Source organism: Ambystoma mexicanum, chromosome 2p, assembly GCF_040938575.1.
Source record: "Ambystoma mexicanum isolate Mex_15411 chromosome 2p, UKY_AmexF1_1, whole genome shotgun sequence".
Taxonomy (NCBI): domain Eukaryota; kingdom Metazoa; phylum Chordata; class Amphibia; order Caudata; family Ambystomatidae; genus Ambystoma; species Ambystoma mexicanum.
In genome coordinates, this window is record NC_090923.1 from 1,070,058,133 (window position 1) to 1,070,080,884 (window position 22,752).

General features: G+C 50.9%; 1 protein-coding gene across 3 annotated transcripts in view; it reads left to right on the forward strand.

The window, feature by feature from the left end:
* RTN3 (reticulon 3) overlaps positions 1-22,752 on the forward strand; it is a 344,971-nt gene that overhangs the window by 36,764 nt on the left and 285,455 nt on the right. Inside the window, exon 2 of one of the 3 annotated variants that reach the window (XM_069645003.1) lies at positions 1,172-1,207. The exons of the other annotated variants lie outside the window; for them this stretch is intronic. Coding sequence (XP_069501104.1) covers positions 1,172-1,207 — 36 coding nt within the window. The remainder of the gene's footprint in view (positions 1-1,171; positions 1,208-22,752) is intronic. 3 annotated transcript variants of the gene reach the window in all.

Genomic DNA, 22,752 nt, shown 5'->3' on the forward strand with positions numbered 1-22,752 from the left:
CGGCCAAGTGGAACAGCGAGTAGAGCGCTCGCTTTGACATCCGTGCAGAGCCTGCTAACGCAGGTTCGAATCCCGGCAGGGCCAAACTCAGCCTTTCATCCTTCCGAGGTTGATAAATGAGCACCACACACACCGTGGGTAATAAGCAGCGCTCGGATCCCTGAGGGTTTGTAGCGCTATATAAATGCTGAATTATTATTACTACACTGGATTCCACGTCCCGGTTAGGATATGGTCCAAAACCATATGACTCGCACACAAGGCTACTACCTCTGCCACTACACGGGCCTAGCTGACGCCCAAACTAAAAACCTTCAGGTGGCAGAGTACTTTCTCTGGAAGGCCATTCATTGCTAGTCTTGCTTGCAAGGAGGAAGTCGTTCTCCTTCTACTCTCTGGTCGTCTGGAACCCCATCCCAGTGGCAATCTGGACTGCTCAAGTCTTTCAGTTTAGAAATGAACTCAAGGCCTGGCCGTTCAACATGTTGGTGTAACTTAGATTCTGACAGCCATATTCCCATCTGGGTTTTGAACTATGATGATTACTCATGTTAAATTCTCAAGACCCATGTATCCTGTATTGCCTGTACAGTTACTCCCACACTAGGTACCCTCTATATAAATACTAAATAAAAAGAAATCTGGCTTGCTTTTTTCTACTTTACCCTCTTGTTAAACTGATTGGTGCTTAAGAGATAGTAATGTTGCAATTTTTACTAAACTGCAGTTTAGATGCTTAAGTAGGTTTGGCTGCCACCTCTACCTGGACACAAGGTTGACCAATGTAATTTGTGCATGTGCTCTCTTCTAACAACCAAAGTGATAATCTAATGAAAAGTCACGTCTTCACGTGCTGTGCATGTGTGGGGGCGATGGCTGCATTTAATTCCTAGCTCCATAGGGACCTTCAATTTGTGCATTAGCCTTGAATGTCTGATTTCTGGAAACTTGCAGGTGACCTTCCATCTCATTCCCTTCTTTTGAGGCACGGTTGGGAATTGGATTGCCAATTTCTCCTAGGCTACTTAAATTGTGCAGTGCTATACATTTCCAAATTACATTCCTAAACAGTTCTGATATGTAGACTATGGGCTTACTTGTGAAGCAAAGAATATGTCCATGATGTACATGTAACGTGGTCCTTTTCCTGACTGTCTGTTCTTTGCTGCAGCTTCTCCTTTCTTGTCTGATGTGTTGCACCCAGAAGGTAAGTTGCTTTTCTGAACCTTACACCCCCTCCTCCTCACCAACAGTAACATCTCTACCTTTCACTTCGTTGTTTTCTGCAGCACTTTTCACACTTGGGGAAACTATTGGAAGGCTTCATAGACACTATAGTGGAGGTGGGTTATTCTGAAGTGAGATGTTTGGATCAACAGGAAAGAAAAGACTTATGGCGCACTTGCAAATCTGGTACATGATCCTTTGGTGGTACATTCATTTTCCTCTCCTGATGTAGCATATTGATTAGTCTGAGCTATCTTCACCCTGTTTCCAAAGCACCCTGACGATCTGCATGCCACAAAGTAAATATTCCAGTGATCTGCACAGGGTTTAAGTAGGCGGGTCTCTTTCGTTCTGATGATACTATATATAAAACCTTCTGGCCATAAATACAAATTCTGAAAAGGAGCAGGTTCCCTGCGCATGAGCTCTAGCGACGAATTCGGGACATGTGGGGAAGAAGTAATCTGTGCCCAATCGTCAATTTAAAGTTACCAATGTAAATAAACTGCACTGCAATCGAGAGTAAATGAGCAAAAATACTAGACTGTCGACCTTTTTAAAACAAATTCATTTTAAGAATCGGTGAAAGTATTTGAGAAGCCCAGACACACCATTAACAGTGTCTAGAGACTGGAGAGGTCCTACTGTCCAGAGTTCAGTGAACTACACTAACTTTCCTAAAAATATCATCTTCTGGGATCGGTGTGAGACACTCATTGCTGTGGGGGATTGATCAATCTTGTACATATACGTTTGAGCAATCGTACCATTCTGAGTGACGTATTCAATTATTTTTTGGCCTTTTGCTTGTGTGTGGTTTATGCAGAAACTGGCCACATCTGCACTCCACTGACGAGTGATAATTCACTCTTGGCTAGTAATATAAGGGTTTGCTGTGTGTATGTGATTGAACTGACATTCGTGCCCAGGTGATTAACTATTATGCTTTGCCAGTACCTTTCGCATACTAAACCACATACACATTTGCCATTTTGAAGCACAAACAATGGCTAAAGAAATGTTCCCCGCCCCGCCCCTCGCTCGTTCAGGCTGGCTCTACCTGCGTCGTACTGTACCACCGAGGTGCTGCACACTGGCAGTGAGCATCATGCATGTAATTGACATTGGCTCCTAGATCTTAAGCCAGCAGAAAATAACTCAATTTTAGGACTCTTCAGCAACATTGTTGCGGGACTCTTAATATCGGTTGTGAACAAACATTTTGTGTTGCCTCTTCATTCTTTACCTTCAATGATTCGGTGGAATGTTTGGCCTATTGCACCTGCTTTTAACTGCTTTAGGGCGTTCAGACCATCGTTTTTCCTCTTCTGGCTCATTCTCTGGTCGCGTCTATGTTGGGCATTGTCACCAAGCTGCCTTAACACTTGTAGATTCCATTTTATCTGTAAAAAAAAAAAGAATGTATATTTATATCAATCTCAAGTGGAACTGCGTAACAATTGAGACCTAATTTAAGTACCAGTGGAGATTTCTTGGATGCTTTGGACTCAAGAAGCGCTATATTTAGTAGCTTTGGTGTTCAAATTACTTTTGGTGTCTTGATGTGTTGCTTTAGTATGTTTTCTCTCTGGTGACTTTTTTGTTAACCTTTATGTAATAACGGAAGAATCATGTAGGTTGTGCTACTCCTTTTATTCTTCAACCCGTACACCGTGACCATCAATCACCTCCCAGCTCCCTGCTCCTTCAAAGATCAACTGCCGCCACGAGCGTGGAACTCGGAAAGGTTCCACGCACATGGGACCCAAGACAAAGGCACGCGAAAGCGCGAGCCACTTACACTTCTCCCCCCGTAAACCACACAAACATGTGAGCACAAATTTCCACACAGGAAAACACAATGAGGGGAAGAACGGGAAAGTAAAACAAAAAAAAATATTGAACCGATGAGGAAAGAACCATCAGAAAAACAACAACATAAAGTTGAATATCTGTAAAACATAAAGTTGAATATCTGTAGTTAAATATCTGTAAATTCTAAGACAAAGCCCTTGTATTTTGCTGGAAGCTTCTTCATTCTGTTAGGGCGGTTATTCATGTCATTGAAAGCCTCTGCAGGAGAAGAAGCCTCACTTCGATCAACCCCGGCTGGAATTAAAACAGAATTGTCCGAAACAGACACTGCACATTCATCAGTATCCTCTGGCCCCACTTCAGCCAGGATAAGAGCAAAATTATCAGAATCACATTCGGAAGACTCATCCGCCTCCCCATCAAATGGCGCAACACCTTCACTCCCCGGGGAAGACACCTCCACACTTTCATGACCCACCACATTGGCCTGTCCAGAGACTACCACATGACTACTGGCATCCAGAGGGCTCGCTATACGAACCGCACACTCTGCCGCACACCCGAGACCCTCTCCATTTGTGGCACCACTCCCTTCACAACCCTGGTCCTCAGTACCCGCCAAGCTTCCCTTAACAGGAACCACTCGCCTCAAACTCCATCTGGTACCATCCTGTAGTTTAACATAACCACGACCGACTTTGGTCACAATACACGGCTGCATAAACTTGGAACAGCCTTTAGCCACGAACCTAGGATTTTTCACGACAACGCAATCACCCACATGCACAAGCAGGCGTTTCCTTTTGCAAAGCTGAGATTCCCAAAATCGGGATTGTTTAATCCATACCCTATCAAGAACCTCCTGCATGTTGACGCACGTTTTTACACCACCCCCAAGAGCGGCTATCCTGAGTTTCGACCCCGGTTTCCTACCCCTCATTAACTCAAACGGAGACAAACCAGTAAAAGACGAAGGGGTAATCCTATAAGCCTTAAGTGCCTCAGACACCACACTGCACCACGGCAAACCATTGGCGATGGCCAACTGAACAGCCCCTTTCACGAACCGGTTCATCCGCTCCACTAACCCGTTGGCCTCCGGGTTGTACAAAGCCACCCTATGGTGACAAATCCCTAGTTTAGAAAAGAACTCTTGCATGACACCCGATACAAACTGGGGACCGTTGTCGGGGACGACTCCCGCAGGAACACCCTCCCTGTCAAACACCGATGACAAGAAATCGATCACCTTTTCAGTGGTGACTGAGGGTAAAGCCGTGGCCTCCACCCACCTGGAGGTGTAGTCGACTAACACTACAAAATACTTCAAACCTCCACCCAAAGCCTCTATGGGACCCATAATGTCCATGGCCACTTTTGACCACACATCTTCGGGCACTTCCACAGGTTGAATGGTTTGGGGCAAGGTTTTTTTGCTCTTATCGCTGATGGAACAGGCCACACAATATTTGACTACCCTCTCAACTTCCTCATCCATCTTGGGCCACCAATACCCATCTCTGAGCCTCCTTTTTGTCATGGATCTACCGATGTGCCCCTCATGAGCCAACTCCACCAACTTAGCCCTTAGACATTCAGGCGGTATTAACCTAGCACCCCTAGCAATGCCCCACGGACCATCCGACAATTCAGACCACACCTGACCGAACGATTTATTCAAATCATCCTTGCCCACACCAGTTGCGAGAGCTGTTTTAATGTTATTTAATACCGGATCTCGTCCACACTCTATACACCACTCCTGCTCACTGACGGCCGGAAACACCTTGGCCACCAACATACACTCGTCACCCGTCACGCACTGTGTTGGGTCTCCCACGCATATATCGTGGCGGGGGAAACGAGAGAGACAGTCCGCAACAATATTTTTAGTGCCAGGTATATATTCGACTCTAAAATTATACTCCCTCATGTCGGCCATCCAACGCATCACCCTAGAGGATGCCTGGGACAATCCCTTAGTTGTCAACACATGCACCAGGGGCTTGTGATCGGTGCGTATAGTGTATTCCACCCCCACAAGAATGTTCTGAAATGTTTGGATGCCCAGACGGCGGCCAAGGCCTCCCTCTCTGACGGCGTATCTGCGCTCCGTCTCATTAAGAACCCTGGAGGCGAAAGCAATGGGGCGGTACGACCCGTCAAAACACTGCTCAAGAACAGCCCCTACACCATACTCACTAGCATCCACTGTTAAAACCGTCTTCCTTGAGGGAGAAAAGGAAGCTAAAGATGGAGCCTGGTCTACCAGAGCCTTCAATCCTTCAAACTCAAGCTGGCATAACTCTGACCACTCAAAACGTACACCCTTCTTGAGCAAAGCTCTCATGGCAACTGTCGGAGTATGTGTGAATGAACCTGCTGTAATATTCAGCCAACCCCAAAAACAACCTTAACTGGTCCTTACAGGTGGGTGGAGACACCTTCACTAATTCAGCCTTGGGATGTGTCCCTTTGGCATCAAGAGTGTGTCCCAGATAAGTTACACTCTCCACCCCTATTTTACACTTACTCATTTTGACCGTTAGACCACTCCTCTCCAAAATGCCTAAGACTTGTAGAACCCTCATCATGTTCCTTACGTGACCTGCCCCACACCAAGATATCGTCCTGAAAATACTCCATCCCCTCCACTCCACAAAACAACTTCTGCATAACTCGCTGAAAGACAGCAGAAGCGGAGGCCAAACCAAAAGGCATCCGCCGGAACCGAAAAGCTCCGAACGGGGTAATGAATGAGATGAGAGGGTGTGATTCGACGTGCAGATCCACTTGGTGATAGGCAGAGGACAAATCTAGAGTGGAGAAACAAGACGCCCCTCCCACAAGCGAAAGCATTTCGTTTATATTCGGCAAGGGATGTCTGTCGATCCAGATATTGCAATTTAAATCTCTAAGATCGACACACATCCTCATGCCTCCATCGGATTTGCGTGCCAAGACAATATGGGCTAACCACTCTGAGGACTCCACCTCCTCAATTACACCGGCTTCCATGAGTTTGTTAAGTTCCGTCCTGAGTGCCTCACGTGCCATGATAGGTACTCGCCTGACCTTGTGCACAACGGGGATGGCACCCCTCTTAAGCACAATCTTGTGTGAAAAACCCTGCAACTTGCCCAGGACAGGTGAGAAAACTGACGGAAACTTCTCTTGAAGAACTTCCGCTGTCAACGAGCTACCATGACCCAAACTACCTTCCCTTCCTTTGCTCACACACAAAACAGGAACATCTTTACCCGGGCGAACCTCTATCGCGAGGGCAGCCTGCTCATCCCACCTAATAAACGGATCACCCTTATGAGCTACATAAAGCTTTCCTCTGGTTTTCCGGCCATGAAATTCTATATCAACCCAGTCGTATCCAAATACTTTAATTGGAACACGCCCATACGCACATGGATTGATGTCAGGCGGATTCAAATCAGATACCTCTCTATGGAACTTGGCCTTGTACAGCTCCGGAGAAACCATGGTATAAGGAGAACCCGTGTCGACCAACACACTAAGAGGAACTCCATTCACATTAAGGGTAGCCCACGCACTCTTTTTGGTTGGTCCCACACTCAACAGCGACCTTCCTTGGGAAGAACACCCGCCGCAGGGGAGGGGCTGACATATCCTACAACCGTTACATTTCTATCATCCTCATCAGGATCCACCATGCGTACAACTTCTCTCTGTGGAGCAGTCTTGCAAATGCGGGCAAAATGTCACCTTCCCTTGCATTTTCTGCACACAACTGCGGAAGCAGGACACTCCTTTGCTCCTGCCACATGACCCCTCCAACCACATTTCTTGCAAAGATCTCTGCTATTTGATGTCGCCCTTTGATCCTTGTCCCTGGCACGACTATCCTCAGCCTTACGTGGCTGAACCATGTGTAAGATGTCTGCATTCTCTGTTACTTCCTTGACGCTCTTCCTTGATTCCTCCAAGGCACGAGCTATTTCAATCACTTTCTCCAATGGAGGGTCCTTTTCTGTCCATAACCTCTCCCTGACCTTTGAGTCACTAGTCCTCATCATGATCTGGTCACGAATGTACTCATCCGTAAGTCCCGTGAATTTACATGTAGAAATGAGGGCGCGCAGAGCCGTCACATATGAGTCGATGTTCTCGCCAGGACCCTGTGCTCTCGAGAAAAAATGATACCTTTCCAGCACAATGTTGGCTCTCTTGCCGAAGCGTGTCTCCAACTTCTTAAGAGCAGTTTCAAATGTCAAAACTACTGCCCCCCCCCCTCTCCATCGCCAGAAGGTAAGCCCCATACGTCCTGGCCTGGAAGATGTCTGAAGATCCTCAAACCCTCCGTGCCAAGGCAATTAAGTAGGGTTGCTTCCTTGTCGTCATCAGACATCCTGGAACCCCCTGACGCTCTCAGATATACTTTGAAAGTGTCCACCCAAAGCTCCCATGCAATGGGGGGCTCTCCTGGATTGGGAAGAAAAGCTGGGGGAGGGCGAGCATTACTGTACTGCATGGCTAATATAAACTGAAATCGTCACAGAGGAAGAGCACAACCGCAGATGGGCGTGATGGAGAAGTCTGCACTTGACCAGGTCAGGTTGATTGAGAGAACTTCCTTCGAACACAAGGTATTAACCTGTACAACCAGTTCAAAATAAAAACAGCAGATTCCAATGGAGGAGTTGTTTCATCCCAATCACCTCTTCAGGGAGCAGGACTAGCTGAACGTGAATGCCACCAATAGTTGGCGGTTGGAGAATGCCAGCCAATAAAATTTCACTTCTAGCAAGTCCCCAGTCACAATTACTTTCCTCCCAGCTGAAGAGGATGTGGCCAACCGTGGAATCGCAGTCCCTGAGACTTGCACACTCAAGGGGTTAACATTCCTCTCCTCGCCGCCGAGGAAAGGGTAACCATGCCCACCGATGCGCAGGAAACCCCTGGTCTTGCTTCCTCGCAGGAAAGGGGGGCGGAGCCGAACAACGCTGAAAACCGTGGTCTTTGCAGGAGCCCTCCCGGGCTATTAAGATCCACTGGACCGTGCCCCCCTCCCAGGGTCCACCTCTCACCTGCAGAGGTCCGTCGTGTGCAACACGTGAGGAGCCGTAGTGCAGCAGCTGCAACCACCGCCTTGAGCCGCGCTCGACCCCGTCCGGGAGCGCGCCTCGGATTAAGATCCCTGAGAGCGAGGAGCAGCTGTTAATCAGCCAGGAGCCAGCGGCCGTATACCCGCCGTGAGCCGCGCTCGACCTCGTCTGGGAGCGCGGCTCGGAAGACCAACTGAGGACACCAGAAGATGATGGTACACGGCTTCGTAAGGCACGTGGGTTGGAGGTTGAAGAAATCCTCGTCGCCAGTGTAATAACGGAAGAATCAGGTAGGTTGTGCTACTCCTTTTATTCTTCAACCCGTACACCGTGACCATCAATCCCCTCCCAGCTCCCTGCTCCTTCAAAGATCAACTGCCGCCACGAGCGTGGAACTCGGAAAGGTTCCACGCACATGGGACACAAGACAAAGGCACGCTAAAGCGCAAGCCACTTACAACACTTTACTTTTCCTTTCTTCTGCGACAGTCAAGCCTGTTGATTATCCTTCACTGAAAGTGGTTTACAAAATGCCAATCTCGATCTGCTGTTCACTTTATTTGACCATGCTTGAAAATCTACAGTTTATTACAAGTAAAATGGTCCTAGTTATCCACCACAGCCCACTACACAGTACCTGCTATTCTCCCCCACCTCCTATTAACCTTTGCCTTGGCTCTTGGAATGCACAAACCCTATGCAACAAGTCTTCCTACATCACTGTACATTTTGACTCTCAGCCTACACTTTGCTGTCAGACACCTGAACCCCCACGACCCCCCCCCCCCCCCACTCTTCTGATTCTGCTCCACTAGCTCTCCACACTGACTCTACCTTCTCCCACTCTCCAAGACCTGTTGGGAATGGCAGTGAAGTGGGGTTCCTTATCAATAAAGCCATAACCACTCCCTGCCCTTTTGGACATCACCACCTCTTTTGAATAGCCTATTTAACTCCTCCCTCCTACTTTTTTTTCTGGATCTGTATTCCCACCCCTCCCCGCCCCACTGAACTCCTTCCTTAACCTTCTCCTGCAGTCTGTTCCCGCTGATGCTGGTGGACTTAACACTTTTCAAGCCATCCACCTCTACCTGCCTTCATCTGGCCCCCCCCCCCTTTATAGGAATCTCTGAACGCAACTATTTGTCACTCTTCCACTTCTGCTGCTTGTATTAACGTTCTCAACATTCAAATAATTCATCAATTTCTTACCACTTTGAAAGCTCCATGTCCACACTCGTGCTCACAAAACTACACTACTGGCCATGCCTACGCTTAACCTTCCTCTTCACTACTCCTTCCCTCTGAACAAAGTTTTCTGCATTATTACCCTACGCACTACCCCGAATCGTCCTCCAATCCGCAAAAAACACTATCTGCTGACTCCATACTGGTCTGCTCTCCATGCACAAATGCACCCTTTTAAAGTGCCTTGGACTCCTAATCTATAAAGCAATCGATGTTCCTGTTCCTCAGTATTTGGATCATTCGACTCACCAATTGCTTTCTCTTAATGATATTTTGTCTTTCTCAGTGCTGAAACCACTACTTTCTCCTGTTTGCATGTATTGTATGCCAATTTATTATTGAATGTCTGATTTGCAGGCTATTAACATGTGCGTACTGCCATACAATTTGTCAGTGGCGCAGCGGTTCTATCACCAAGGTCCGTAGGGTAAAACGCCATGCCTAGTGAAGGAGCCACTAGAACAAGGTTCTATGCACGGATTGCTTCTGTTCTTCCAGAACGTGCTCCTCCCTCTCCTCTGATCTTACTCTCACCCCCCACCTCCCTCCCAATTGTACAAGGTCGTTGCCAATACTGCAAATTTTGGGATGAATGTTCTGGGGATCCCTAAAATGTTTAAAATTCAATGTGCAGGAGCTAAAACAAGCTCCTGGGTGTGCAACATCACACAGTAGGCAGGGAATACCGCTTAGGAACCAACAGTGAGTACACTGTACACTGTGCACTGTACATCTTAGTTCTGCAGGAGAGGCAAATTTTAACTTTTTGCACATAATGTATGGTGAGTTATGTTTACATGTGTACTAATTCGCCCAATTCTCCTTTATCAACATTCTTTTTTTTTCATGTTTTTATTGGTATTTATGCATGCCAGCTTAACATTGCAACGATAGACACCTTTAGCAGAAGGCTAGCAAGAAGTGAATCACAACGAAGAAGAGCAGCAAAATAAAACCAGAACGGAACACAAATTGGGCCCAACGGTGGGTGAGTCTTTGGGTCTCTAGGGGGGGGGAGATAGCGGGGGAGCTATCTACAGGGGGGGGGGGTCTCGGGGGAGCAGAATGTCTTAGGTTGATGGTGCGAGTGGCGGGGCTTATCGCGTGTCCAGGTAAGGGGATCTGGCTCGGTGCTGGTCTTCCCAGATCTCGGGGCGTCAGCTGGAGGATTGGTATGGACCTAGACTTGCTTGTCGCTGGCCGAGATGGTTCCTGTGCCGGCTTCACCGGCTAAGCCTGAACCCCATCCAGCCGAGGTTGGTGGAGGGGGGGGCTGTCTCGCTAGGCCCAGGTATTTCCCTGTGTAGTCCAGGAAGGGGGCCCAGATTTGTTCGAAGTTGGCGGGGTTGCCGAATCTTAGAGCCCTGATCTTCTCCGCTGCCACTGTCTCCCAACATTTGGACACCCACATTTGTATGGTTGGGCCCTCTGGATTCTTCCAGAGTCTGGCCAGGGCGATCTTCGCTGCCGTTAACAGTTGGGTGCATAAGTCCGCTATGCGACCTGTCATTGGGAACTGGCCCCCGCCTGTAGCCCCCAAGAGAACAATGCCGGGTCCCAGGGGATCGTGAGGCCTGTTATCCCTTTGCTCTGGTCCAGGACCTCCCTCCAGTACCGCGTGGATTTCGGGCAGGTCCACAACGGGTGAAGCAGCGTGCCCCGGTCGGGGCAACCCCTTCAGCACTGTGGGGGGATGGCCGGGTTGAATTTGTTTAGGGCTTCCGGTGTGCGGTACCAGCGGTAACATACCTTGTAGGTCCCCTCTGTTTGTCGTGCATCTGGAGCTCTTGTGGGTGCGGGCCCAGATCTGACTCCACTCCTCCGACTCGATAGTTCTGCCAATGTCTTTTTCCAAATTGAGCATGTACAGTTCTTTTTTGGACGTGTCCGACCTGTCGAGCAATTTATATAGGGCCAAAATTTTCCCTTTGGGGGGGATTCGACGAAAGGGTCCGCTCTAGGGCTGTTAGCTCTCTACCGCCTAGTTTCTTGGCGGCTTCATTGGATAGCCAATGCCCGAGCTGGGCGTATCAGAACCTCTCTGACTCCGGAATCAAATTTAGCCTTGCATTCCTCAAAGTTTAGCGGGGTCCCATTCACGTAGAAGTCCGCCATGGTTCTCAGGTCCCCCTCATGCCATCTGTTGAAGGTGTTTGGGACCAGACCCGGGGAGAAGTCGGGGTTGCCCCAGATTGGGGTGAGTGGACCTGTTGGGCTTCTGCACTTCCAGAGGTGGGCCGCTTTCCTCCAACTCGTATTCTGCGTTGCTGGCTATGGACCCATCTTCCCGGGGATGTTGTCTGCTTTCATGTGGGGGAGTGCCTCGACCGGGGAAGGGGACCAGTCCTCCTCCAGTTTCAGCCTTCTAGCTCGGTTGGTGGTTGCTTTCCAGGCAAAGGCGTGGGCAAGTTGGGCTGCGAGGGAGTATCTGGCTACGTCTGGGACCCCCAGGCCCCTGAGGGCAGGGCCGCGGAGCATGATATGTTATGGGATTTGCAGCTTCTTGCCCTCCCATACATACTTCAGAATGGCTTTTTGCAGTTTTTGCAGGGCTTTCATGGGGATAGTTGTGGGAAGTGCCAGGCAGGCGTAGAGCAGTCTCGGGAGCAGGTTCATTTTCAGCGCCGAGATACGACCGAACCAGGAGATTTCCTGCTTGCGCCAGCGGCCCAGGTCGGCCTTGAGCTCTTTGAATATTTGTGGGAAATTGGCTTTATATAATTTTCCCGGGTCAGACGTAATCTGGACCCCCAGGTAGTTGATCTCCGCTTTGGCCCACTGGATCGGGTAGGAGGTCTGCATTTTCTCCCTGAGGTTGCCCGGCATGTTGACTCCCATGGCTACCGATTTGGCGATGTTGATCGTGAACCCCGAGGCTTCTTTGAATCTCTCCAGCTCTTCCCAGGGAGCCTGCATGGACCCATCTGGTGGGGTGAGGGTGAGTAGAATGTCGTCCGCGTAGTGTGCTGTTTTGTAGGGTTCTCCCTTGAGTTCCAGGCCCTGGATTAGCGGGTTGTTTCCAGATCCTGCTGGCCAGTGGCTCCATGGAGAGGGCGAAGATGAGTGGAGAGAAGGGGCATCCCTGCCTGGTCCCCCTTGTGATGTTTCTGGAGCTAGCTCCGTTCAGTCTCGGGTGGGTGGACGGATGCTGATAGTTGGCGAGGGCCCATTTCCTAAAGTTCGGGCTGAACCCATAGTGGCGAAGGGTTGCATCTATGTAGCCCCAGTCCAGCATGTCAAACGCTTTGTACGCGTCCAGCGAGAGAACCACCAAGGGGAGCCCATTCTGTGCGCTGACTCTATAATGATCGTTCTTCGATGTTGTCATGCGTGTTGCAACCTGGGATAAACCCAGTTTGATCTGGATGAATGATATCTGGGAGGATGGGGGCTAGTCTATTAGCCAAAATTTTGGCTAACAGTTTGGCGTTGTTATTCAGGAGCGTGATGGGTCTGTATGACGTGCAGTGTGTGCGGTCTTTACCTGGCTTCAGGATGAGGAATGTGGAGGACTCTTCCATAGATGGCGTGGTGGCCTCCGACCGACGTTAGGAAGGTGTTGAATAGGGCAGCCAGCTGCGGAGCCAGGATGTGGGTGAACTTTTTATAAAATGTTGCTGTGAGCCGTCTGGCCCAGGGGAAGTGTTCTTCAGAGTGCGAATCGTGTTGGATACTTCCTCCGAAGTGATTGGGTGCTTCAGTGCTTCTAGTGCCGGGTGCCTTGGGAGCTTCTGAGTGGCCGCCAGGAACCTAACCCGGGCCGAGGCGGCTGTGGGGGGACCCGCTATTATGCCTTTGTTGTGTTCCGTCAGAAGTTTGAGCTTCTCAGCTTCTAGGTAGCATAGGGTGCCGAAGTGATCCAACAGGCACTGGACGAAGTTCCTTGTTTGAATTTTCTTTAGTCTTTGCGCTAGGAGGCGGTTCGCCTTATTGCCATTGAGGTAGTAGAATTGTTTGGTGTATTGTAGGGCCCTAGCTGCCCGGTCTGCCTGGTGCATTTCTAGTTCTGCTTTACCTCTTTTTGAGGTCGCGGCCGGTGGCTTTGGCCGGGTGCTTTTTAAAGCTAGTTTCCAGTTCTATTACCTTCCTCTCCAAGTTAGTTTGGTGTAGTTGGTTCAGAGGGCAGAGCCTTGCTGTGACATCCATGGCTACCCCCCGAATCACTGGTTTCCTTGCATCCCTGGTGGTTGCCCGGTAGACGTCCGGGGTGGCGTTCTCCTTGAAGTAGTTCACCAGTGTTTCCGCTAATTCGGCCTTACTAACTATGTCCGAGAGGATGTGGTCGTGGAGTTTCCAGGGCCTGTGGGGGGGGGGCTTCGGAAGCCCTTGGGCACGGAGGCTCAGTCACTGGCGCGTGGTCTGAGATGTTGATGTGCCCTATGTCAATGTCCTCCGCACAGGGGGCCAGAGGACTTGAGGCTAATATCAGATCGATCCTAGAGTATCCCTTGTGCACATGCGACAGGTATGTGTAGTCTCTCCCTCCTTGGTTGAGGAATCTCCAGATGTCCAGAGTTTGTTTCCCTTAGGAATTCAGCCAAGGCTAGGGCGTTACGAAGTCCTCTCTCGATGGCGGGAGGATTTTGTCCAAGTTGGGGTCTGGCGGCAGGTTGAAGTCCCGCCCGATGAGTAATTGGCCTCTGGCGAAGGCAGTAATGTTCGGTAGGAGCTTGCGGAGGAAAGGGCCCTATCCTTGTTGGGGCTGTAAAGAGCGACTAGAGTGATCGGGAGCTCGACCAATAAGCCTTCGAGTAGCAGGAACCTGCCCTCCGGATCCTTTTTGGTGGTGATTCGGGTGAGGGGTAGGCTGCCACTGCTAAGGATGGCGACCCCTATTTTTTAGTGTTTTATTTTCTTTTTTCTTTTTTTTTTTTTTTTCCCCGCTGCCGAGGCGAAGAAGCGCCTAGGATAGGTTCTAAAGTTGAGGCGTTTCTTGTCGGGCTCCAAGAGATGTGCTTCTTGGAGGAAGACTGTCTGAACCCAGGCGAGCCAACTTTTGCTCCACTAGTTTCCGTTTCCTGGGTGTGTTGAGGCCCCAAACGTTCCAGGTCGTCACTTTAATGATCTGTTCCGGGGTCCCCATCCTAAGCTTCTGTGGGGCAATGTTCCATCGCCCTCCACAGCATTAAGTCCCCCTGACGCTTTGTCCTTCTGTTGAGCTTCCCCCCCCACACCAAGAGACAGCATCCAGGACAGTTTTTAGCCAATGGGGGTCAGGCGACTGGTCCAGCACGCCAAGACAGCTGAAGGCAACGGTGCCTCTTGTGTAAACGGTGAAACTGGTGGAGGGAGCCTCATGGGAGGCTCCGGGGAATACCCTTTCCGCTGGCCCAACGGGCCTCGATGGAAGACTTGGGGGGGGCCAACCTGGCCCAAGAACTTTGGGGAGTTGAGCGATGCCGGTTAGGCCGGTCCCGTGGGGGAGACTGGCTGTCTGGGACCCGGGCTGATAAGTTCATGTGATCTTCATCTGATGCCGGGTCACGGGGAGCCGCAGGCCGACGGGCCGCTCAAGCTCAAGAGGCGGGATGAGGCGTTAGCCGTTGTCATTCTTCTTGCTTTTGGTAGGGGGGCCACACGGTCTGCGCCGTCTCCCGACCCGGGTCCAGGACCCCAGGGGCTCCCGCTGCCCCTCCCCAGGGCCCGGCCAGGCTCGACCGATGGATCCGGCATCTCCTCTGGATTCATGAAGCCTGTCGCTTCTTGGGGAGTAAGGATGTTGCGGGACTTGCCTTCCCAGGAGAAGGAGAGGGAGGTAGGGAATCCCCAGCGGTATACAATCTTCCTCTCACGGAGCCAGACAGCCAGTGGTTTTAAGGCTTTGTCTCTTTGCCAGGGTGACCGCTGCTAAATCCTGGTATAAGGAGATAACTGCGCCCTGGAAGAGTACACTGGGGGAGTTTCTGGCCTCACGCATAATTTCTTCTTTGACCTTGAAGTGCACCCTCCCCAATACGTTTGGCGGGGAAGCACCGCTCTGCCTGGACCTGGTTCTGTGTACTCTATCAAGTTCTAGGGGAGCCCCATCCGGGAGGGTCAGGTTGAAGCGCAGGAGGACATAGGGCCCCAGCACTGCGTCAGAGATTGTGGGGGGGATTCACTGCAGGCAGATGTTGTTGCGCCTGGATCTGTTCTCGGCATCCTCCCGTTTCCACTCCAGGGCCTCACACCTAGATTTGGTCCGCACTTTCACCAATTTCAAAGTTCTGCTTGAATAGGCTGGTTTCTATTTCTTCCGTCCGAGATTCGACTTCGCCCACCCTTTTATCCAGGGCAGAGATCTTGCCTTTTAGTTCCTCTGTGCCTTTTTGGTATTCTTTGGTGATCGCCGCAAGGAGGTCCTGGAGGTCCCCTTTTGTTACCCCTTGCGCTGATCGGTCAGGGCTGGCGTCCACCTGGGACGCTCCCCCTGCCTAGGCTTCTCCGTCGTAGCTGCCGTGAATAGGGCGGAGATGTCGGTTTGCTTCGGGGGTTTGGTATTCCTGGACATTCTGGGATATGGGTCGCTGGGCCTTCAGCCGTGACCCCCCAAGTCGGCTGTTGGCTGTGGGCAGTTGTCCTGGTATCAGCCTGTGTTGATTGAGGTGGTGCCCGGCTCCTGAGAACCCAATGTGCCACGGAGGGGCTTTCTGACTCAGCCGGCGGGACAGGGTCCGTGGCAGAGGGAGGGAGGGAGGGAGGGTGGGTACCCTAGTGGGCCAGGAGGAACCCGGCCTGATGTATTGAAGGTCACAACACCAGCAACTCGAGGATTCTGTCCAGGTGCCTGGATTTTGCTGCCAGAACACTTGGTGACGGATGGGGGCGAGAGGGGCCGCGGGCATCCCCGTGGTCTGGGGCGCCGGCGCTGCGGGTGGCGGCGGCGTTGCGCCAGCCACTCTCTCCCTCCTCATCTCCTCCACCGCCGTCCTCCAGCCGCTCCTAGGGGGCCGCTCTCCACACAGCAGGGTGCGACACACCCCGGGCAGGCCGCTGGCTTGGGTGCGGGCCGCCGGCGAGATCGGTTCAGGGAGGAGGCACCTCTTCCACCCCTCCCACTCCCTCGCACCAGCGGCCAACCCCTGCGACGTCCACCGGACCCGAGACACAAGCGGGGCAGACAGTCCCCGGGGGTCGGTGGCGGGGGACCTTGTGCCGGATGGCGTATGGCGGCACCGGAGGGCAGGCGCCGTGCGGGGCCCCGGGGGGGAGCCTCAGGAGAGCCTTCGTTATCAGGGTGCATCAGAGGAGTTGTCCACAGCCGCCCGGACGGCAGCCGCAGTCGGCCTCTCATGCGGCCGGTGGAGGCTCCGTGTGCAAGGCGGCGCCCGCCCGCCATTTTGAAGTAAGGTGCTGGAGCCGCGCCGGAGTCTCCTCAGGATTGCACGGGATCCCACCAGCTGGAAATCAGTCTCCAAGTGCAGGGACCCCTCCAGAGCCGTGGACACCGGTAGGAAAAGATAGACAGGCAGTTTCACCGGGTCCTTTTCTTGTTGGCGCGCGGACACAGACAGGAGCACTCGGAGAGCTTGACCAGCCATCTTGGCGCCAAGCCATGCCCCCCCTTTATCAACATTCTTAAATACTCAGTGTCATGTGTGTAAGTCACCAGCCGAAAGTAGCTCCTGGTAGCTGTTGGTTTCAAGCTAACCAGTCTCTGCTAGGCTAGAAGCAGGAGTTTAAGAGCTCACAGCCGTTTCCTTTTTTCCATATCATTTCTTGCCTTGCTATTAAGCTTCATTGCCTTTTCATTCCCAACTTCCTGTGTTCCAACACTTTTACTACCTTTCCTTACTTAGAATGTAATCTACATATTGAAGCATATTTACATCATCCAGTATTGTTATTCGAGGGGGGATTGGTTCCTCTGACGTATTCCACATCTATGACAAGTAATCACCACAGCTGTGCTGCTTACCTGTCATAGACGTGTAATACGTCGTCGGAACATCCCATGGAAAGAACGTTACCAGGTAAAGTAACTTGTTGATCTATGGAATATTGTTGAACAATAAGCAATAGAAATATATTCTTCCCATCCAAAGGCATATTTCTGACAGTTTGTAGAGAGCACACCCAGAAACCTTTCTTTAAATTAAGGACTGGAAAGATGGTGCATTTGGGCATTGTCTGAAGAAGCATTTCTGGCAATGGATTGTGCGATGAGCTGAATACGTAGATTCTCCAGCCTATCCCTAATCTCCAACACCTTTGTCTTTCTGGTGTAGCTGCCAAATTGTGTCAAAGAATGGGACCTCTTTCTCTGAAAAGACTCCCCTCACCAACAGTTCAATTGATAGTGACTGTAATTGGTGCAATACACTCCTGCAGCACACTGTATGTCTTCATGTTATGTGTCTTGGATTCCTAGTGTTCGATACAATCCTTTGTACTCACAAATTCTAATTTGTGCTGTCTATCATCGGGAACTATTCTGCCATACACTCCAATCAAGAGTGATCTCCTTAGTACGCACTATAACTGAACACATTGGGACCAATCTTGCAGTTTCTCCATTCACTGTCAGTCTTTGTGGGACTCCGAAGATGGGCGTTCCAGTCTTATTTTGCGAAGCAAGGGAGATAATGCTAGATCAAATGGCAACTGAAGTCTAAAAAGCTACATTTTCGCTCATTTTGGGATACAAAGTACTTTGTCCTCCAAGCGGGGACTGGTCATTGTAAGTCTGCTTCTTAATCCTTTTCCTTGTCTCTCTGCTGTATCGCTCGCAGCAGTTGCAGGTAAAAATCAAGATGTAGTTTGTATTCGAGCCAGGAGTTCACACAACCACAATTGTACCTTTACCTAGGCCTCTTTTCCGTTTTAGGGAGTATACATGGACCTCTCTCTCTAATATATCATTACTAACCGTAATCCTATTTCTGGTGCTTGTATCTGCTTAGATTCACATGCTGTGCATAGGCTGACATCTAGTGGAAGCTGCAGAGTATTAGTAGTTTTTGAAGTTCGAAAAAAGGGACCTAACAGGGCGTGCCAGTAATACTATCCTTAGTGTGACGTCCACTGTACCCATGGTCCTTCACGTGTCGAGGTCCCTCAGATTGTTTCTGAGGTAGCGGGAGTACATGTGTATCCAAGCACATAGTATCAGAAAAGTTTATAAAGCATCCATGCACCTTTTCTCCAACGGGAGGAAGGGTGGGCGCATGTGGATCTAAGCAGATACAAGCATCAGCAATATGATTGCGGTGGGTAATGTATCCCTTCTGAGGCTTGTGCAATCTGCTTAGATCACATGCTGTGCATAGATTAACGAGCAGTGTTAGGAGAAGGTGGTGAAAAGGTTCATTGGCAAACAGATGTTTCTCCAGCATGGGGTCTGGCATGGATTCACATGCTCATGAATATTCCCCGTCGTCAGGCTGGTAATCCTCGGTAAAGAGAAAATCAGTATCAGTTTTGTTTCTGATCTGTCTTTTCTTAGTAACCAATCACTAGTATCTGGGTCCTACTGCCCTCTCCCTAAGCTCCGTCCCTGACAGCCATCCTCAGATTTTTATCACACGTTCAAGTGTTGGGAGTCCTCGTGCTATAGCTCTCGAGCTTTTACTGCGTTTTGCGTATTTTGAGTTTTATCATTTTTTTTCGGTCAATCGAGCCTCAAGCTCCACCATTTACTTCCGATCAATGGGGACCCGTTTCGGAATTTTCCACGCCCCTCAAGGGTGAAGATTTCCTCGAGTTACGCTTCTTGGAGGATTCCAGAAGATCTGAGGCTTACCTTGTGGACATGGCACAGGACAAGGGAAGCGCGACACCTGGATCCAAGCTGTTTAGGAACGGCCCTTGATGCGGATTACAGAATGTTTTGAAGGAGGATGAGCATTCGAGATGTCTCTACTGCCTTCACGAAGACCAGACGCACGTGGAAAAGGACTGTGCATTTTGCAAGAACCTGTTGGAACGGACTATGAGGGATTGTCGGACCCGCCTCGCCAGCTTGCTGGAGAAGGGCTCAGCAGGTGAGAAGAAGTCAGAGCGGTCTCCTAAATCCTGTGAGTGCGCCCCTGCGACGGGGGCCCAACAGAAGGTAAAGCACACCGAGTCTGCGGGCACCAGGAGCGCCGAAGGGTTGGGCTCCTTGGCTGCCAGTCAGGGCGCACTCTCACCGACGCCATCAACCATGAGCCAACGCTCTGGCTCGGAAGAGAAAATCCGAGAACCCGGCTAAGCGTCTGGAGAGGTCCCGGTCGACCTCGAAGGGATCAACCGAGGGGGAGCGAGGCGGCGACCCCTCCCCCAAGGTGAAGGCCTCAAGCAAGCCCAAGGTGGTGAAGGACTTGATCCACCCAGTGAAGGCCTCTATTGAGGGAGTCGCGGCGGCCCTGGCGAAGCCTGTGGAGGCTAACCCAGTGGAGGTGACCTCAGGGCCCAGAGTTTCCCTGCCACCACAGAGAGAGTCCTCTTTTCAGCCCATCGATGAGACCCACGGTGGAAAAAGAGGGGGGGGCGGGTGGCTGTCACAGACACGGATACAGCCTCTGAGGAGGAGCTGGTTGAAGTTGTGAAGGTCCTCAAGAGGTTTGAGGAGGTCCGGTCCCACGGGGGAACCCCGAGGAGGCGGACGAAGAGAGCGAGGGTGGCGCCGACGAGACTCCCGTGGAGGAGGTGCACCCGTCACAACCAGTGCCCGAGCCTCAGGACAACTCGGTGGCCATTTTGATGGCAATCCAAACCTTATACACGGAGATGAGGACTAGATTGCCCGTCACCCCAACGGACAACCTGACATAACCGGGCCCGTCTGGAAGCCCTCCGAACAAGCGGAGGAGAGTTCATTCCCCCCACCCCCCTGCCATTCGAGCCCTCGCGGCCCGCTCAGCCTTCACCTCCTTCCCCTGAGCCTAGGAATGACACGGGAACGGATACGGCCACGACAGGGACGGATGACGACGGTGGTGACGATGGGATGGGCCCTCCATCACCACTCCCTCGGGGGCCCCCGCGCCCCCAAACGAAATTGGCTCCTTCCACGCCATGATTACCAGGGCATCCAAGCTTTTTCAGCTCTGCCCGGAGGACCAGGAGGAAGGTTTCCTCGATCAGCGGCACGAGGCCAAGAGGAAGAGTTTCTCTGTCTGGTGCCGTGCACAGAAGATTAACCCTCTACGGATTACGGCCCCTCAAGTGCTACCGTACCTACTGTCGCTGGCCAAGGCGGGACTAGCTCATGCTTCCATCAAGATAAACCTGGCAGCGATTTCCCGATACACCAGAACTACAGCACGGCCATCCCTGTGGTCGCCTTGCCTGGTGAAGGAATTTAGGAAAAGCACTGTTCCGATCGTTCCCGCCGGTGAAGGCTCCGGCGTGGGTGCACAACGTGGTGCTGACCAGGCTCATGGGGGGGTGCCATTCGATCCTCTGCATTCGGCACCGTTGAAGTGCCTGTTGTGGAAGACCTTTCTTGTGGCCATCACCTCCGCACGATGAGTGGGAGAGATCCAGGCCCTATCCTGCAAGCCTCCATACTTGACTTTTCACGAGACGAGGGTGGTGCTGAGGAGGCACCCCTCCTTTATGCCCATTGGCCGTCAGACTTCCATCTCAACGAGCCCTTGGTGTTGCCAGTTTTCTTGCCGTCTCCTTCGTCGCCGGCCGAGAGGACTTTGCACCCGCTGGATGTAGCTAGAGCGCTGAAGTTCTACGTGGACCGCACAAAGAGTTTTCGGAAGACGTCGCAGCTGTTTGTGAACTTTGGACCTGTGAACCAAGGGAAGACCCTCTCGAAGGCTTCTATCTCAAGATGGCTCTCCGGCTGCATCATGCACTGTCACCGGTTGGCAAATCGACGGTTGCCCGGCCGTCCGAGAGCCCATTCAACCAGAGCGATTGCTACTACCACAGCGTTCTTGTCTGTTGTGCCCCTGCCGGACATCTGCAGGGCTGCTACGTGGAGGTCGACGCGCACCTTCATGTGATTCTACTGCGTCGACCGGGATTTCAGGGAGGAGTCCAGAGTCGGCCAAGCAGTGCTGCACAACCTGTTCGCCTGAAGGTGGGCCTGGTGAGGAGGTAAGAGTTGCTTAATGTTGGGTTTATGTGATGCTTACTATTGAGCCTTAGCCACCTCCCGTGGTTGTGCATGTGTGTATTGCTATGTATTCTTATGTTCATGAGCATGTGAATCCATGCCAGACCCCATGCTGGAGAAGGAACAAGTTACTTACCTGTAACTGGTGTTCTCCAGCATGGGTCTGGCATGGATTCACATGCAAACCCTCCCTCCTACCCCTCTGCGGCTCTTCACTTGGTCATACTGTCACTTTACGTGCTACCAAATCTGAGGATGGCTGCCAGGGGCGGGGCTTAGGGAGAGGGCAGTCATTGGCTGGGGCAGTATGACCCAGAGACTAGTTACTGGTTACTACTAAGAAAGACAGATCAGAAACAAAACTGATACTGATTTTTTTTTTTTTTGTTTTTTTTTTCTTTACCAAGGATTCCCAGCCTGACGACGGAATATTCATGAGCATGTGAATCCATGCTGGAGAACATCAGTTACAGGTAAGTAACTTGTTCCTTTAGAACCGCTTGTCCCACCTGTGTATCTGTCTTGGAATGGTGTAAATGCAGTCGTGCTAAGTGAAGTGTGTATTGAGCTCCATGTAGCTACTCTGCAAATGCTGTCTTGGGGGTCATTTGCAAGAAACGCCATTGTAGCTCTTGTGCTCCTTGTAGAGTGAGCTCTTGGCGTGAAAGGCAGTGTCTTGTTTGATAAAGAATTGCACAGTTGTATGCATTGGACTATCATTTTGAGATGGCATTTTTGGAAATGCGGTTTCCTTCTCTGCCTCGTGCTACAGAGACAAAAGTTGGTCTGTTTTCCTCAGCGGTCTGTTCTACTTTACATAGTAAAGGAGCGCCCTCCTTACATCTAGTGTGTGGCGTTTTACCTCAGCTGAGCTCTTTGGGTTCTGGAAGAAAGCCGGTAGCTCAATGGAATGGTTCACATGACATTTTGAGATGGATTTAGGAGAGAACCTAATATGTGTACGTACAACCATTTTGTCCTAGTGTATGGCAAAGAAAGGATCCTGCACTGACAATTCTTGCAATTCACTAACTTCTTAAGGAGGTAATGGCCACTAAGAAGGCAGTCTTGTAAGTCCGGTGTTTAAGACTTGACTTGTGCATCAGCTCGAATGGGGGCATGAGCTTTGCGAGTACTACATTGAGATTTCATCCTGGCGGTGGGTTTGAAATTGGAGGGTGGAGTCTCTTTACTCCCTCCATGAATGCTTTGATGACCGGCTCTTTCCACCACGATACTTTATTGTTGGAGGTGGACCTTTTGATAGTTGAATACTAACCATGAGTCTAGCAAGTGGAGCATATAATTCAGAATGGGGGTTGGGGTACATTCTATGGGGTTTCATTTGTT